At 45.2% G+C, this 19,158-nt stretch overlaps 1 protein-coding gene across 17 annotated transcripts in view; it reads left to right on the forward strand.

Moving 5' to 3' along the window:
- ADAMTS17 (ADAM metallopeptidase with thrombospondin type 1 motif 17) overlaps positions 1-19,158 on the forward strand; it is a 361,173-nt gene that overhangs the window by 87,331 nt on the left and 254,684 nt on the right. For all 17 annotated transcript variants that reach the window (XR_008618598.1, XR_008618599.1, XR_008618602.1 and 14 more), the window contains exon 7: positions 5,290-5,333. Coding sequence is in view for 12 of the 17 variants with exons in the window: in XM_055088178.1 (XP_054944153.1) it covers positions 5,290-5,333 (44 nt within the window). In the remaining 5 variants the exon portion in view is untranslated. The remainder of the gene's footprint in view (positions 1-5,289; positions 5,334-19,158) is intronic.

Consider the following 19,158-nt stretch of genomic DNA (forward strand, 5'->3'; position numbering starts at 1 on the left):
TAAATTAATGTGATTGATTTTCCAAATGATAATTAAATGAGGACTAAAGACCTTTCCTAGAGAGGAGCTCTAAATAACATCATCTTTGGAATATGCAGCTAAACTTCCAAGGTTATTACTTTGAAAGTGGTTTGTGTAAATACTATATAAAATGTATAAATTCTGGTGTTTTGTTAAAAATAATAACCTATGGGAATTTTCCCTCTATTGCTTCTTTGCTTTCCTGCTGTTTCCTTTCTTGTCTGGGTAGAGAAAACACTTGCAAGTGGTCTTGGTTTGGGAATGACTAGCTTTTTTTCAGAGGCAATAGATGTTACCAAAATTAGTGTAGACAAAACTTCTGGGTTAGCCTTTTTACAAAACGCCATCAGAGAGACTGAAGGCACCCTCAGCCTGAGAATGCTGTCGGTTAGGCTTTATTTTTTCCTTTCTCTTTTTCCTGTCTCCTAACAGCTTATTTACCATACTGGAAGTATTTTGCATAAAAATGTTCTTTACATCTCACACCCATTAGAATGACTACTATTAAAAAAAACTCAAACAATAGAAAATAACAAGTGTTGGTGAGGATGTGGAAACATTGGAACCCTTGTACCCTGCTGGTAGGAATGTAAAATGGTACAGCCACTGTGGAAAACAGTATGGCACTTCCTCCAAAAATTAAAAATAGAACTACCATATGATCCAGCAACTCCACTTATGGGTATATATCCAAAAGGATTTTGAAGAAATATTCGTACACCTATATTCATAGTAGCATTAGTAATAATAGCTAAAATGTGGAAGCAACCCAAGTGTCCATCAGTGGATAAATGAATAAACAAAATGTGGTGTTTCCATACAAATGGAATATTATTCAGCCTTAAGAAGGAAGGAAATTCTAACACTAGTTACAACGTGGATGAAACTGGAGGACATTTTGCTGAGTGAAATAAACCAGTCATAAAAGGACAAATCCTTTGTGATCCCACTTATATGACATACCTAGAAAGTTAAATTCATTGAAACAGAAATGGTAGTGGCCAGGAGCTGTGGGGAGGAGGGAATAGGGAGCTGTTTAATGGATATAGAATTTCACTTTTGCAAGATGAAAAGAGTTCTGGAGATTAATTGCGCAACAATGTGAATATACTCAACACTACAGAACTGTGAACTTAAAAATGGTTAAGATGGTAAATTTTACGTGTATTTTACCACAATAAAAAACTTTTAAAATGTTCTTTTCTAACTAAGCACATTGAAGGGGGTGGTCCTGATTGCAAGCGGGTGTTTCTGAGTTGGGGGGCCGGGGAGGCAGATACCTGGTGGCCCGGGAAGGCCAGGTTTCTTCAGATGTAGGCACAGCCGATGCGAAGGCCTCCATCCCGCTCTGTCACCTGCGGCCAGCCCAGGACCCTGTGTTGTCTCTCTCCATTTTGAGCCATCTTGATCCCTCTCACTTCTGTGGGGAGCTGCTGGACTGAACTGATTGGTGCCGTCCGTCCTCTGGGTCCTCACAGACGTTAAACTCAAGCCCTCCCACGAGGATGGGGTGGCAGTGATGGAGTTGGGGCTGGAAGCCAATTTGGCTGAGAAGCATCGTTTAAGAATTAGAGGCTGAGAGCTGCAATTCCTTAGGTTGGGATAATAATGGGCTGATGTTTTCACAGGGAAATTGGGTGCGAGGCAGTTGCTGCTCTGGAGAATCAGTCCTTTCCTCCCAGAGTAATCCAAGCTGAGGGTCTAATCCAAGCTGAGGCCGCACAGGCCAACGGTGTTTAGGGGCCGGCATCCTCAGGTCCTGGGACTGGCTGATGTGAGGGTTTCTTCTCTTTTTGTTTTCCTTCTGGGCTGTGGCTGAGCCCGAGAGTGTATCCTCCTGGACACCCACCAACCATACAGATGGCCAGTTGCCAAGATGTGAGCATGACATCACGTCCAAAAGAACCTGCCGAGCAAGGAGAGGCTGGAGCTGCATATCCAGCAGCTGCAGCCGTGTGTAGGTCCAGCAAGGACCTCTTAGTAGACTGAGTTTGGGGGCCATATGGGACCCGCCCAGACTGGACTTCAGGGGACTTCAACACCTGGCACGGCCTTGCCTTTGGCTCCACATGTCCTCCAGAAAGCCAGGAATTTTGTCCCACAAACCCAGGTCTATGCTCCTGGGAGACACCCGGAGCGACATGCATGGCCAGCCCAGAGCACGACCACCAGGACGTCCAGCTGGCCCTCCACCTTCCCTTCCCATGTAATTCCACCCAGTCCCAGGGACGGTCCTCCCTCAACCTTTGGCCTTGCTCATGTGAGAGCTTGGTGGGTACCTGTGGTGTTACGTTTTTCTGGGTTTCCGAACACAGGGGAGAGACAAGGCTACTGATGAGCAGACAGGGCACGTTGAAAGTGATCTGGAAATGTATGCCGGTCGTTTAGTAAAGGAGCCCGTATTTATTAAACCCCAACTGTATGCCAGGCAATAGGTTATGCACAGGACTAGCTATGTAACTTGTGGTGCCCAGTGCAGAATGAAAACTCGGGACCCCATGTTAAAAATTTCTTAAGAATTTCAAGATGTTGAGAGCAGAGCGTTAAAGTAGGTTGGGGGATGGGAGGCCTCTGAGTGAGGGGCCTGCGTGATGGCACAGCTCACACATCCACGGAGCCCCCTCTGGCCTGTAGATCCACGCAGCCTTCTGTTGAGGAACAAACAGCAGAATGTGAATGTGAACAGACTGAGAGGCTGGAGAGCTGCATTGGGACCCTTTTTTTTTTTTAATTCCCCAGTTGACCTCTGCAGCCCCTACATGTGGGTTTGGCATGAGTTTGCAGTGGGAGCCAGGGTACCTGGAGATGAAGGTGACCCTGCAGGCAGAAGACTTGCTTTTCCTTTTCTGAGAAAGGACCATGAACAGGCAGGGGAGAGAAGATTCAAATTTTGGCGACCCTTTCAAGCCAGGCCTCTAATTGAGCTTGGCTCACGTATGGCGAGCCCACCACGCGTCCTCCCACTTCCTTAGGAGAAGCAGTGGACGACGCTGCAGGGTCCATCACTTGAGACCACCCGTTTCCCTCCAGGGAAGCCAGGGGATGAGAGAACACACAACGCCCTGTCAGCCATCTTCCTCCAAGCTGGCCAGAGAGACAGCTAGAAGGAGCTGGGACCAATCCCCTCAGCAGCCTGTTCAGTCTGTTTAGTTCTCTTCTGTGGGACTGATGGCCACACACCCTTTCTCCCTTTGCCCAGGTGAGGCAATGCGATGATGCTTTCAACACTTTTAGTTGCTCACTCTGGGAAACCCTGGAGCGAGGTCTCAGGCCAGTCTGGTCTGTGTGTGTGTGTGTGTGTGTGTGTGTGTGTGTGTGTGTGTGTGTGTGTGTGACATTCCAATGGGAAGGGTGTCAGATCAAGAATGTTGAGTTGGGGTTAGTTAGATACCAGACCAGTGAACATATTTATGTCCCTAATTTTATTTGTTTGTTTTCTTCTCTGCCTCTGTGACTTCCTTGCCCTCTACTGCCTGTTAATTAGTCTTCTGAAAGGCTGTCTTTGACAGAAAAATCAAGGCACGAGTCTTCATTTTCCTAAGGTTATTCCATCTCCATTTCTATGGAGGCTCCCTTGATTTTGGAGGGGGTTATTAAAAGCCTGAGGGTCTTGAAGCCTTCCTTTTTCCTCTGTTAAAATTATTTTAAAATTGATTACCAAAATATATACATGCATTATGAAAGAACTAGAGATGCAGTCAGCAAAACCATGTGGACTGCTTAGGGGATTGGCCCAGCTCCTTCTAGCTGTCTCTCTGGCCAGCTTCAGGGCCACCTCTTCAAAGCTGTCACACCTATGCCAGCTGCCCTTTCCTCTGGGCTCACAGCATGTCCAGGGTGCCTGGCAAGACTTCTTGGCCTGAGACAGTGGCCTGGACCAGGAAATTCTGTACATCAGAACCCCAAGTGGAATCTTTTAAACCTACAGATCTGGCCTCTGCGTGTCTAGTGGGTGGGTAGAGTCTTTGACAACTTTCAGGCCAGCCTGAAGCAGAGCCAGGGTTGGGAACAAGCAGGTTTTGCTCCACTCACATGGACATTCACATAGTGCTGAGAGGCATTAGACATGGGTTACATTATGGAGGCAAATAGGACAGAATGTGCTGTGGTTTGGAGTGGAGGTAAAAGGAAAGCTGATGATATTGCATTGCCTTCTTGTCATTGTCTCCAGTGTGAATGTCAGATCAGGTTCTTCCGTGAGAATAGATTTTTGACAGAGTAGGAGAGGAATTGAGGACACTGAATGCCGAGGTGGGGATGGAGTGTCAGAAAGGGGAAGGTATTATCCCATGAGGGAAGGCGATGTGTGACCCATCCAGGACCTGCCACTTTCATTGACAACTTTGTTTAGTGCCAGCCTGACAAGAGCCTGACCCATTTTTCTTCCCAGAGAATTTTTTAAAAGTGAAATGAGAAGAGGTGCCTTCAGAACACACCTTTTCAACCTGAAGCTGCACTGGAGTGTGTTTAGAGAGCTGCAGATGAGTGGGTGCTTTCTACCAGTCCCCACGGTACGCTATGAGAAGATGAACGTGGGGCCAGGCACTGCTGTCCTCACCCAGTCCTGGGCAAGATACCTCCCCAACCAGCGCTCTGGTCAGCTCCCAACTAGGGAACTTATGGGCAGAATAGTGGGAATGCTCCGGTTTTGGAAAAGAATGGCCCAGATTCCTCATTTCATACCTCACAGGCCAGAGGGAGGCCCTTGTACTTGCAGAACCGAGGCTGGATCAGATTTCGAGCATCTTTGCTGTTTCATTTGTCCACAGCCACACACCTGGGAGATCCCAGGGAGCTTTAAAGAATATAAGTTTTAGAAATGACTTTTTTGTTGTGTTCTCATGTAAGTGATACACGGTCATTCCAGCATCTAAAACTAGTTGCTGCCCAAGTAGAGTAACTTAGGAAGTCACTATAGTTTGATGATATTGACTAATAATTATCTCTGATAGATGACTTGGTAAACATCTTCTGAAACTTTCAGCGTTGGAAGGAGTCCTTCCAGCAACTGAGTGTTATTTATGGAATATTTCAGCTATGAAAGGAGGATCTTACGTGGGGTAACTGGGCCTACCAGTTGGAAATGTGGTTAATCTTGGCAAACGCTGCTAGTTATTCTTCATTATAACAGGTGGCAACTAAAGTGATAACTTTGTTATGGGCAAGACGAGTAATCAAGATTAATTAGATTAATTGACAATGTTTTCTTCTCCCATTCTTGGAGGTACTACACACACCTGACTATTTCTTTTTTTTAAAATTTTTTAGGACAGATTTCTGCGTACACAAAGATGAACCTTGTGACACCGTTGGTAAGTTTAGAGTTGAAATAATAACTCTATACCCTGTGATAATGTGGACACTTGATAACACAGTCTGAAGGACTCAAACAAACTCTGCCTTTTCTGTTACCTCTTTTTTTGGTAAATTTGGTTTCTGATTTTATTTTACTTTTCTTCTTTCCTAAAAAGTTTTGTAGTTGCTTATGGCAGAAGGCATCTAGACAAAGGGTTAGTAAGGAAGATATGAAAAGTTCAACCAAAGGAAGGAGCCCTCAGGCTGTCCTGAAGTGACTGTAGTTGGGTTGCATTTGTCTCTGAGCCTCTTGATCACCAGTGAAGGCGGGGAACCTCGCTGAATTACACGATTGTCATGAGACAGAAGCTTCACCAAGTGTTGTAAGAGGTGAAGTGTGACTGCAGGGTTGTGGGACTGGTGTCCTTCCACAGCCTTGGCACCAGGCTCATCGCTTTCTGGTCAAACAGAAGTGATGCTGACACATAGTGCTGGCAAACACAGTTTCCCTCTCCCCCTGCCCTTCTACCTACACCTCCTCCCCCACCTTCCCCTTCACTTGCCATTTCCTTTCTCTCCTATCTTCAGTTATATCTGGCTTGCTCTTGAACTCTCATAGGTTTCAAATTGGAACCAGTCTTTGAGTGTAGGAATAGAGCACTTGGTTAACAGAAACCAAGAGGGTTTCCAATTTTGTCTGCTATAGCACAAACCTCTATTCACTAAGAGGTTGAAATATTGCACCACCAAAAGCAAGGTTTGGAATTGAATGTGCTTAGAATTGTAGGAAAATTGAAGGAAAACAGTATAGGATTGAATATATATTATTGTGGAATTCAAACGTTAAAAACCTGTGCTTCCCGTGGAGTACTGGCAGCGGGTAATCCCGGACCTTCCCTCTGGCTCTGCCAGGTACAAGCTGGGTGACGTTCAGTAAATCTCCATAATCCATAAAATGGTCACTTTGGACTAGGTGACTTACAACGTCTTTCCAAATCTAGTAGAATGATAGCTAGCATTTATGTCACATTTTAGAGTTTCAAAATGATTTTTTATACTATACTTTGGCAATCCTCTAGACAAATCTGAGAACTAGGTGTTAAAAACCAACTAACCAATCTGTGCTTCGTTATTTGGGGGCTGTCTCCATAACAGAATTACTAGGCAAATGGAATGTGTAGTAAGCTTTGATAGAGGGTTAGCTGATGCCCAAGTCTAGTTGGAGCTGTAGAGGACTGGTATATGTCCATCTCTGTCCACTGCCATGGCTGCCAAGGCCTGTGCTATCCAGAGGACTGGCTACTACTTCCCAGTGTTCACAACTCAGCTCTGACACCTCCACACTTCACCCAGGAGGGGCTTCTGCTCCCTGCCCCTCCTGCTCCCTATGCTTGCCCCTGCGGAGACATGAATCCGTTGTACTGCCCTTGTCTGCACATCTTCCTTGGAATACAGTGCTACACAGAGCAGAGTCCGGCTTTAACCCATGTGTCATGTCCTTCAGCGCCTGGCACAGGGCTGGAGAGGCTGAGTCACCACTGTTGATCCAATGAAGGAATAAATGAATGAATGCAGATGAAGGAACTACAGTATTTTTGAGTAATGTGCATCTAATGACCTGGTTTTCTTTCATGTGATTTAGAGCCAGCTTTAATTTTCTTTTGAATATGTAACTTTCATATCTGCAACAGACAGCTAGCTCTCTCAAGCATCCTTCCCTCCTCTAAACCACATCACCACACTACTTGTATTCGTCTGCTAGGGCGGCTATAACAAAATACCACAGACTGGGAGGCTTAAACAACAGAAATTTATTGTCTCACAGTTCTGGGGGCTGGTTCAAAATGAAAGTGTCAGCAGGGTTGATTTCTCCTGAAGCCTTTCTCCTTGGCTTGTAGATGGCCGTCTTCTCCCTGTGTCCTCGCATGGTCTTCCTTCTATGTGTGCCTGTGTCCTAATCTCCTCTTTTTATAAGGATACCACTTATATTGGATCAGAACCCCACTCTTATGACCTCATTTAATCTTAATTACCTTTTCAAAGTCCCCATCTCCAAATACATTCACACTACAGGTTATGGCTTCAACTTACGGTTTTTTGGGGAAAACAATCACAAAACCTACATGGTGTTTTATTAGTACACATTTGTCTTAATGTGTCATAATTTACTTGTACATATTATCAAGTCAGTGAGAATAATGGGTAATTTGATAAAAATAATAATTTAAAAACTGGGTTTATGGCAATCTTATAGCAGTCTCATCCAATTTATTTCTGTATTTTTTTACCTTTATATTTTGAAATAATTATAGAATTTCTTAAAGTTGTCAAAATAGTACAGAGAAGTCTCATACCAGTCATCCAGCTTCTATGGTAACATCTTACGTAATATAGTGGATTTCCGAAACCAGGAAATTGATTGGCACCATGCAGTCAACTAAACTACAGATCTTACTCAGGTTTCACTGGTTTTGCATGCACTCATTTTTGGTTATGTTTTTACCTATTGTTCCATGACATTTTATCACATGTGTGAATTTGTCCATCCACCTTAACAATCAGGAACAAAACTGGTCCATCCCCTCCAAGCAGCTCCCTCGGGCTGGCCTTGTAGAATCACCCTCTCCTTCCCTCCCTTTCCCTAACCTTGGTTACTACTTATCTGTAATCCATCACTGTAATTTTGTCATTCCAGCATCCAGTTTATTTTTGTATTTTGTTTTGATTCCACAGAATGGAAAAATAATCTGAATCACATAAATATGTGGTTGCCAATGCTAAGAGATTTTGAACAGCTGCCTTCAAATCTCAGGATCCAGCTCTGGCAGGAAGGGCTGTGCCCTGAGTTTTGTAGAAAATGAGATAATCTGGTACCTTGAGAAACTGGGAAAGCTTGGGGATTATCAACATCTTATGTTTGGTATATAATAGTGTTTTTTGTTTGCTTTGTTGTTTTAATTAGAATAAAACTTACAGATAGTAAAGAGTACAAATCTTGATGGATTTTAAAAATTTATGCCTATACTTGTTTTTTAGTTTATCTCTTATTAATTGAAATAGTTTTAAAGGAGTGTTTTGAAATCTGTTTTAATCTATTTTTTTAAATTGTGGTAAAATATATATAACATAAAATTTACCATCCTAATCATTTTTTTAGTGGACAGTTCAGTGGCATTAAGTACACCCACATTGTTGTGTAATCATATGCCTGTATTCTCAGACAACTACTCAGATTAAGATACGGAATGTTCTCAGCCCCCGGAAGGTTCCCTCATGCCTCCTCCAAGTCACCCAGAGATATGCCCCCGAAGGTAACCTACTGTTGTAAATGTTTTAATCACTGTTTTTTTAATAGTTTAATTTTAAAAAATAGTTTAAAGTAAATTTCAAAGTTAAATTTGAATGATTCATTTGAAGAATCTCTGAGGTAGTGGGTGGAGTTTGGGGTTCCATGAATAATATTGATACTTCCCCTCTACACTGCTCAGTCTGCATTAGCCCAGCTCATCAGACAGGATTCCTGACTGTGGAAACAAGCAAAAAGGGCATGGATCAGAAGGGAGACTGCCCCTGAGGCTGGAGGACCAGATTGGAACACAGCCAGCGCCTGAGGGAGCCCTGGAGTGGGGGAAGGCTGCAGACCCCAGGCAGAGGTCTGCATCAGGGCTGAGAGGAATGGCGCCATCTGCCCTACAGCCACCGTGTCACCGGCTCCCCATTCTGACTCTTGCTCTCAGTCACGTGGCTGCCTCTTTCTACACCCACCTGCATGGGGGTGAGGGTGGCTCTGGCCCTTTGGGCTTCCATAGGGAGGCAGCGGCACCTCCCACAACGAGTGCATGCAAGGTGGGTCTGTAGAGGGGGTGCTTTACAGAGGAAGGACAATGCTGGACAGCTCAGAATGACAATATCCACTACATCCCTGATCTTTTTATAAAGATTGAAACCCGAGACACCGACACATGCTCTGTGCACATGACAGGGGTCCTGCTGACACAGGTGATGGGGCTTCCCTGGCCCTGATTCTAAGGTGGTCCTGACTCCTGTGGGAGCGAGGCCTCACCAAACTCCTCCACACTGGCTGGCAGCTTGACTGAGCAGACAAGTGGACACACTTTTAAAGATTCACACCAGACAGACCCTCCCTTCCTCTTGGGCCATGATGGAAGGAGAAGGGGTGACACTTAGAGGTCTTGCTCATCTCCACCTTGGGGGAAGACACACACAAGGAGAACTTAAGGCAATTCTTAAGGCAGCAGGTTCTGGGGAAACAGGCTTCTTCCCTAACAGAAGCGGCTGCCCTCTTACTGTGATTCCCACTGTGCACATTTCAGACTTGCCTTTGCAGGGTGTGGGCTTTTCCTCTGTTGAATTGCTTCATCCTGTGTGATCTGCTTTCCTGCAACCATCCTAATGAGGAAGCCTCCTACGTGAGAAAAGCGTGCCCGACTTCTAGGATCGTGGAGGCTAGAGACCTCTGGAGGCTTTTGCTGGCCCTTTGCCCTCCTCCTCCCACACCCCGGGGCCTCTCTCAGGGGTGCCCGCCTGAGCAGCCATGTCTAACCACAGCCTGGCTGACCAGACACATCTTAGTTACGATCAGGGGGTGTGGGGCGTTTGTTCTGCTCCTACCCTCGGCTGCAGGCTGAGCTATGGTGATTTTTTTTTTGACAGCCTAATTGAAGCTTTATGAATTTAGTTTTTTTTTTTATGAATTTAGTTTTAATTATCGGGGTTTATCGTTTTCCTTACTTGGTCTCATAATAGTTTTTAATTACTGGAAAAGCCTTCCTTTTCCTCCCCCAGGAGAGGGATGAGACAAAGGAAATGGATATATTCCACAGCCTTGTGAAATGTGTCACACAGAAGGCCAGGGAGAGGCTGTCAGGGAGGTCCAAGCCCGGTTGGTGTCCTGGGGCTCTGCTGCTCTGATATGAGGGTCCCTTTCCACAGCTGTCCCTGAACTTGGGTGGAAGGACCCTTCCTTGCGTGGCCCACAGCACTGGCACTGAGCTCCCTGAGAGGTCTGGCCGGACCAGGGGGCACTTTGTAGATGTGGCCACTGACCTCCATGCAGCAGATCTATTTGTGAGGGAGGAAGGAAGCATCACTGACAGGATGAGTGTGTCCAGGAATGAAGCATCTCCTTCAGAAGTCTGTTTCAGGCCAGCCCACCATGAGGCCATGGATGTAAAACGTGCTGGGGAGCCAGTGAGAGGCGAGGGAGGCTGGGGCTACAGTGTCGCAATGCTGCCTCGGCTGGGTTTTTATTCATTGAATGTGTCATAATTTAGGGCTCAGACAAGAAAGTAAGGCCAAGTTTTATGTATAGAAACAAACATCAAAATGTATCTGTCTGGCTGTACATTATCCCCTTTACAGTGGTCACCCTGGACGGCCATTTGCTTGTTCCAATCCCAGTGCTGTGGCCAGAAAGTGTGGACACCCCCTGTGGATTTCCTTCAGAGTGAGCATTCATCTTCTGTCTTTTCATGGTGTTGGTCAGTCTTCATTCTTCGAGAGTGGTTTTGAAATGTGGAGGTGTCAAATGTTCTATTTGCTGAATGAGGCTGAAAAATATTGTTTGAGGTAAAAATCCAAAAGTTTTATTAGTCAGCTTCAGGTTTCTTTGTTTCTGAGGGCTTTCCTATATGTTCGTTTTACTTTACTTGTTATTCCTTGGGACCTTACAGAAGTCACGGCTCACTTTTGCTTCAAGATTGTTAGAAGTTGTCTCAGATGATTGCCTTCAGGGGAAGCTACCCCATTGAATGAACAAGTCCTGAGGGGTCCATCTCCTCACCTCATATCCATCTCACGTTGGGCACGGTGCACCCTGCTTCAGTTTCAGGCTTATCCACACCATGTCTTTTGTGTCTACTCTGAGAAGCTTACAAAGGAGAAGGCTTAACATTCAATGACATATTAGTTGTCCCAAATCAGACAACCTGAGGTCTTCAGCAAATTCATCTATTTGTCAGAAGTTATGTTGGTATTTATAATAATGCTCTAGATCATTCTGTGATTTTTGAGAGGTTTTTTGAACGATTTTAATTTTGGGAATAAAATATGCATGCACCTAGCTAATCAGGGGTTCAGACTGTTTGGGCAAGTGCTGCCTTCTTCATCATACAATAAAAAAAAAATAGGTCATTCCCTTAAGAGAGTTAAGAAATAGAGTTACTGTGAAAGCTAAAAAGTATATACAGTCTTTCCTCAGTATCTGTGGGATTGTTTCCAGGACCCCCGTGGATACCAAAATCTGCGGATGCTCAAGTCCCTTATATAAAGTGACCCGGTACACTCAGCCCTGTGTATCCTCAGGTTCTGCATCTGCAGATTCAATCAACTGTGGATGGAAGGGCTGAGTGTACTTGAGTAAACTTTTTCTCTCACCGTTAGGCCTTAAACATAGGTAGAGAGTATTTAATGAAAAATGCCAATTAAGTCCTGTCTGGATGTTGGAGATGGTCTTTTAAAAGACCCTTTGTAGGAGCTGCCATTGCCTGAGGGAAAAAAAATGAGGGCAAGAAAGGGGTGGCCACGTGGAGTTTCCTCCTGGTCACCTTGTATGGCTGTCCTATGGTTTGACTTGAAGATAGTGACCGTGGTGAATAAAAATGTGAGTGTGCATGTGTATGCACATTACATATGTACATATACACATGCCTAGGTGCATGTCTGCACGTGGAAGTGTGTGTTGTTTACACTTTCTGTACCTTTAAGTCTGGAGGGCTTTCTTTGTTCCTGTAAGTTCCCCAGAAGGGAGCCCTCCATGGAAGGGACAACACAACCAGAACCAGGGCAGGGGATTTCTGTTTGGGGCTCAGCAGCAAGTCCACACTGAAACCAGTGGCCCCAGGGGACCAAGTTCAACTTTTCTTCTTCCTCATGCCAGGGTCATAACTAATGTTACGTAATGGCTGAAGTACATTTAAAAATGGTGAAAATATGTGGGTATGTTTTTGCGTGGGGTACCTTTGTTCTGGAATTACATGGGAGACCACAGAACACTTGGTGATGCTTGAATGCCTTTTGAGATGGAGAGCAAGAGGGCTGAGCAAGAAGGAACTGACCTCTGCAGGGTTTCCAGCTATGGCCCTTCAGGTGTAGGCTGTGGAGCCCCCTCTTACCTTCAGGTCGGCAAGTGGGTGGCTTGTGGGAGAGTTTCTTTCTGGAGGCCGCTGGGTTGCACCATTGTGGGTTCTATGCTTGGGTGGCCCACGGAGGCAACTCTGAAGCAGATGCCCTTCCAGTTAAGTGGTCCCTAACCTGCGGGAGATGTCAGTGACATCGGTGTCAGGCCACAGACCACCGCCCTCTCGTTTAGCGCAGGCCTCGGCATGACATCAGCAGAAGTACTGTGTCTCTGTTGTTCCCCGATGCTTCCACCCTCATGGCCCAAGAGTGCTTTATGATTAGCATGGAGAGAAGTGGGAGCCTCTCTGCCTTGCCAGACAGCTCTTACTCACTCATGTGATGCTGAGGCAATTTGCTAGAAACACAAAACCCCTCCCGGCCTGGGGGAAATGTGGGGGAGTGGAGTCACAAATGGGAACCTAGGCCTTTCTGAGATGCCTTCTGTGTAATTGTGAGTCCCAAAGCCCTCTGGAGCCTTTGAGCAGCCTCTCACTTACAGCAGGAGGAGTGGGCAGGAGAAGTGAGGGGCCAGGCTCCTCTGCAGTGGGTCCTGCCCTGGCTGGCAAGGGCCCTGAGCCAGAGAGGTGCCCCCACCATGGCTTCCTTCCCAGTTGCCCTCAGGGTGGTTCCCGTTCACCACCTGCAGCCCCTTATCTGCACAGTGAACGCTGAATCTCCTCGGGCTGTGGCTTGGCTCAGTCCAGGAGTCTGAGCATCGTCTCTGTGGGGAGACCGGGGTTCAGATCCTGCTTCCACACTGTCCTGTGTGAGTCCCCTGATACCTCCGGCTCTGTTTTCTCTTCTGTAAAATGGGGATAATGATACCCAGAGTTATTGTGAAGGTTAAATGAGATGATCAGTTGCACCCCTTAGGATGGATATTGTCAACAATAACAACAAAAAGCTTGCAGAAAATAACAAGTATTGGTGAGGATGTGAAGAGATGGGAACACTTGTATACTGCTGGTGGGAATGTAAAATGGTGCACCCGCTATGGAAAATAGTATGGTGGGTCCTCAAGAAATAAAAATAAGATCCAGGAATTCCACTTCTAGGTATCTACCCCAACGAAATGGAACTTGAACAGATATTTGTACACCTGTGTTCATAACAGCATTATTCACAATAGCCAAAAGGTGGAGGCAACCCAAGTGTCCTTTTATACATACACAGAATAATATTCAGCCTTAAAAAAGAAAGGAATTCTGAGATATGCTACAACATGAGTAAAACTTGAAGATGTTATGCTAAATGAAATAAGCCAGTCACAAAAAGACAAGTACTGTGTAATTCCACCTAAAGTCCCTGAGGAGTCAAATTCATAGAGACAGAAAATAAATTAGTGGATGCCAGGGGCTGGAGGGGAGGGATAATGAAGAGTCATTGTTTAATGGGTACAGAGGTTCAGTTTGGGAAGGTGAAAAAGCTCTGAAGGTGGATGGTGATGATGGTTGCACAACAATGTGAATGTATTTAATGCCGTTAAACTGTATACTTAAAAATGGGTAAAATGGTAAATTGTATGTTGTATATACTTTACCATGATTTTTTAAAAAATGCTATGACCAAGGAAGCAAAGTAATTACTTTTATTCAATAGTACTTCTTCTCAAAGATTTCTTCCAAGAAAAATGGTGAAGATGAGAGAAAAAGTACAATTTCCAGAGAAGGTGGTCCTCATGCTTCCCTCCCTGGGAGGCTGGGTGGCAGTGAGGTGCTGCAAGAGCTGCAGGGCCCTGGGGTGGTGTGGGAGGCAGAGCAGGGAAGGAGGGAGGAACAGAAGGCTGGGAGAGGGCGAGGCTCTGGGTTTGGAGAGAGAGTGAGGAGAGAAGAGGGCATATGAAGAAATGTTGCTGGAGGGTTGAATTAGAGGGCCCTTTCTGATCTCAGAGAGATGCAAGTAGGGATTAGGAGGCCCTTTTTGGTTGTTAGGCTGTGCTTCTTTGGCTTAGATTCCAGAGCCAGATTGGACCTTGCAGGCACTGAGACTTAGTGAAGTTACTGCTGATATTTTTGGACCTTGGGCCATTCTCATCTACGTCTGGCATTAAAATCATCACTTCAGAGTCGAGCCAAGAATTCACTTTCCCAATGACTGCTCAGTTGTTGCACTCATGGTATACAGAGCTAGGGTTGGTCACACTCAAGTCATGTGATGCTCAGAAGTAACCACAGGGGCAGGACGTGTGTGACCCTCTGGAGCTAGAAATGCAATTTAGGGGAGAATGTTTGTGTGCTGCTTGCATACTTCAGGCACTTCACTGGGATTCTGTGGTGTCTGTGAACTCATTAAATTGAAGAACCCCCAGCTCTCCCATGTGAAGGTTGTTTCTGGGTTTTAACCTCAGTTTCTACAAATATGCAGCTTAAGAGACAGGAGTGCTTTAGGAAGGAGAGAGGAGGTTTTGTCACACCAATCTATTGGTCTGTTCTGTTGCACAGAGACCAGATCTTGGCCTGGCTGTTATTTTGGGTTTGGGTTCCAAATGCCTTTGGAATTTTTGGCATAGACAACAGTACTGACAAGTACTGTTGTGGGGGAAGAGCATATTACTGATGTAGAGGAAAGGGCTGAGTCATGGTCAGGAAGGGGCTGAGTCATGGTGAGGAAGTGCTGAGTTCATCAGGAAGGGCTGAGTCATGGTTAGGAGAGCACTGAGTCCTGGTGAGGAAGGGATAAGTCATGGTCAGGAAGGGGCTTAGTGATGGTGAGGAAGGGCTGAGTCATGGTGAGGAAAGGTTGAGTCATGGTGAGGAAGGGCTGAGTCATGGTAAGGACAACACTGAGTCATGGTGAGGAAGGGCTGAGTCATGGTGAGAAAGGGCTGAGTCATGGTGAGGAGAACATTACAGTATGTCATGGACAGGAGTTGTGTTTAGCACATGTTGCTGACACAGTCCAGGGTGTTATGGAAAGACTGATAACTGATATCCACACCTATTTTTTTTCCTTCCTGGATGATTAAATTTCCCTACCTTCCTGGCATTAGGTGTGGTAAAAGTGACTGCTTTCTCCACTGGAATGGGAATAGAAGTGATGTGCACTATTTCCAGGCCTGGCCCCTACAAACCTCCTGTGAAATGGTGCTTGAGGCTCTTCCTCTATTGGTTGAATGGCTAAGGCCCAACCAGGAGCCAGCGTCCTCAGGCCCTGAAACATTGGATGTTATGTGAGTGAGAAATAAAGCGTCTGAAGACACTGAGATTTGAAGTTTTGTTTGCGACAGCACTTAACCTCCACAAACACCGAAGGCTGAGTAGAATATAAGACCCTACCCTTGAGGTACTTTAAGGTCTCAAGGCAGCAAAGACTTCATCTCTGTGGGGACTGAGAGGACGGCAACACCATCTCCACGTTCAGGCTGAAAGAACAGCTTTGGCAGGTGACCCACGAGGCCTGGTGGAACAAGGAGCAGGGCCAGAATCTTGAGCAGTTTCTAGTGAAGAATTAAAAAGCAGTCTTGGGCCTCCCTGGTGGTGCAGTGGTTGCGCGTCCGCCTGCCGATACAGGGGAACCGGGTTCGCGCCCCGGTCTGGGAGGATCCCACATGCCGCGGAGCGGCTGGGCCCGTGAGCCATGGCCGCTGAGCCTGCGCGTCCGGAGCCTGTGCTCCGCAACGGGAGAGGCCACAACAGAGGAAGGCCCGCATACCACAAAAAAAAAAAAGCAGTCTTGGACTTGGAGGGGAGGAAAACTTAATTCTTCTACGCATCTTCTGTGCGTTAGGTGGGGCCCTTTAAATTAGACTGACAAAAGACAAATTAACAACTGAAAAGCAGGGCTTCCCTGGTGGCTCAGTGGTTGAGAATCTGCCTGCTAATTCAGGGGACACGGGTTCGAGCCCTGGTCTGGGAAGATCCCACATGCCACGGAGCAACTAGGCCTGTGAGCCACAACTACTGAGCCTGCGCGTCTGGAACCTGTGCTCCACAGCAAGAGAGGCCGCGATAGTGAGAGGCCCGCGCACCGTGATGAAGAGTGGCCCCCGCTTGCCACAACTACAGAAAGCCCTCGCACAGAAATGAAGACCCAACACAGCCATAAATAAATAAATTTTTTAAAAAAAAACAACTGAAAAGCAAACACAAATTTTTAAAAAAAAAACAACTGAAAAGCAAACACAAGTTGACTAATGCATGCATCATGCATACACGTGGGAACACCGAGTGGGGAGTAACTTTAAGGGGTGTTTAGAACTTGGGCTTATATAGCATCTTAAAAAAGAACAGTAAATTTTTTTTTTTGTCTGTCAAATGACCTACATTCCTAAATATTTATTATGCTGTCTCCAGATATAAGGGTTTTTTTTTAACATCTTTATTGGAGTATAATTGCTTTACAATGGTGTGTTAGTTTCTGCTTTATAACAAAGTGAATCAGTTATACATATACATATGTTCCCATATCTCTTCCCTCTTGCATCTCCCTCCCTCCCACCCTCCCTATCCCACCCCTCTAGGTGTTCACAAAGCACCTAGCTGATCACCCTGTGCTATGCGGCTGCTTCCCACTAGCTATCTGTTTTACGTTTGGTAGTGTATATATGTCCATGCCATTCTCTCACTTTGTCACAGCTTACCCTTCCCCCTCCCTATATCCTCAAGTCCATTCTCTAGTAGGTCTGTGTCTTTATTCCCTTCTTACTCCTAGGTTCTTCGTGAGCTTTTTTTCCCCTTAGATTCCATATATATGTGTTGGCATACAGTATTTGCTTTTCTCTTTCTGACTTACTTCACTCTGTATGACAGACTCTAGGTCCATCCACCTCACTACAAATAACTCAATTTCGTTTCTTTTTATGGCTGAGTAATATTCCATTGTATATATGTGCCACATCTTCTTTATCCATCCATCTGTTGATGGACACTTAGGTTGCTTCCATGCCCTGGCTATTGTAAATAGAGCTGCAATGAACACTTTGGTACATGACGGTTCCCTTTTCTCCACACCCTCTCCAGCATTTATTGTTTCTAGAGTTTTTGATGATGGCCAATCTGACCGGTGTGAGATGATATCTCATTGTCGTTTTGATTTGCATTTCTCTAATGATTAATGATGTTGAGCATTCTTTCATGTGTTTGTTGGCGATCTGTATATCTTCTTTGGAGAAATGTCTATTTAGTTCTTCTGCCCATTTTTGGATTGGGTTGTTTGTTTTTTTGTTATTGAGCTGCAAGAGTTGCTTATAAATTTTGGATATTAGTCCTTTGTCAGTTGCTTCGTTTGCAAATATTTTCTCCAGTTCTGAGGGTTGTCTTTTTGTCTTGTTTATGGTTTCCTTTGCTGTGCAAAAGCTTTTAAGTTTCATTAGGTCCCATTTGTTTATTTTTGTTTTTATTTCCATTTCTCTAGGAGATGGGTCAAAAAGGATCTTGCTGTGATTTATGTCATAGAGTGTTCTGCCTATGTTTTCCTCTAAGAGTTTGATAGTGTCTGGCCTTACATTTAGGTCTTTCACCCATTTTGAGTTTATTTTTGTGTGTGGTGTTAGGGAGTGTTCTAATTTCATACTTTTACATGTAGCTGTCCAGTTTTCCCAGCACCACTTATTGAAGAGTCTGTCTTTTCTCCACTGTATATCCTTCCCTCCTTTATCAAAGATAAGGTGACCATATGTGTGTGGGTTTATCTCTTGGCTTTCTATCCTGTTCCATTGATCTATTTTTTCTGTTTTTGTGCCAGTACCATACTGTCTTGATTACTGTAGCTTTGTAGTATAGTCTGAAGTCAGGGAGCCTGATTCCTCCAGCTCCATTTTTCGTTCTCAAGATTGCTTTGGCTATTCGAGGTCTTTTGTGTTTCCATTACAAATTGTGAAATTTTTTGAAAAAGAACAGTAAATTTTAAAGAAGTAAATTGACAAAGGAAAAGGACTTTGAGTTTCTCGGGTGGCAAATTGTAGGAAGGTATATATGTGGGAAACCTAATGGTACATAAGGGCTACGTAAAGCAAGGTTTGTTAGAGTCCTCTGGTGCCATCTCTGGGCTGATAAGGGTCTAGTTTAACTCCCACCTCTCCTCCTGCCAGATCTGTGCCCATTCATTTTTCTCTTTCTGCAAGTATATATCACCCATTATTATTTTTACCCAGTAGTTTCTTCTTTTCATTGTCTTTATCATATGTACTATTTGCAGAATGGATCTCTGTCCTCTCCTATATCTTGCTTTTTCAGCATTCATACTCGTAAGTATTCTTTGAGGACCTACTGTGGGCCAGGCACTGCTCCAGCCCTGGGGATGCTTAATGTACAAAATAAATGTCCTTGTTTTTGTGGAACTGACATTCTAGTGGAGGGGATGGATATGTACTATCAGTAAGTAAACTCCAGAGTAGGGATAAAGTGATAAAGTGGAGAAACAAAGCAGAGAAGGGGGATAGGAAGCTGATAGGGCGGGACTTCACATTTTAGCTTGAGTGGCTGAAGACTTTGCTCAGAGGGTGATTTGGAAATCAGACTCTCCACCTGTAATGCCTTTGGCAGGCCAGGGCTTCTAGAAGTGCTGAGGTTAACTCTGTCGTCAGTATGAATCTCTGAAAGCCAATGAAGGGTCCCCAGGGTGAGCAGCCAGGGTGGACAGCTGTCCCCCAGTAGGAACAAGTGTGGTGTCCCCTGGGCCCACTCCCCGTGCAGTACTCCTAGCTCTGCGTCTCAGCCACGGTCAGACCTGGCTTTGAGTCTTCATGCTGCCACTTACTTGACC

The sequence above is a fragment of the Physeter macrocephalus genome, chromosome 11 (genome assembly GCF_002837175.3).
Source record: "Physeter macrocephalus isolate SW-GA chromosome 11, ASM283717v5, whole genome shotgun sequence".
Lineage (NCBI taxonomy): Eukaryota > Metazoa > Chordata > Mammalia > Artiodactyla > Physeteridae > Physeter > Physeter macrocephalus.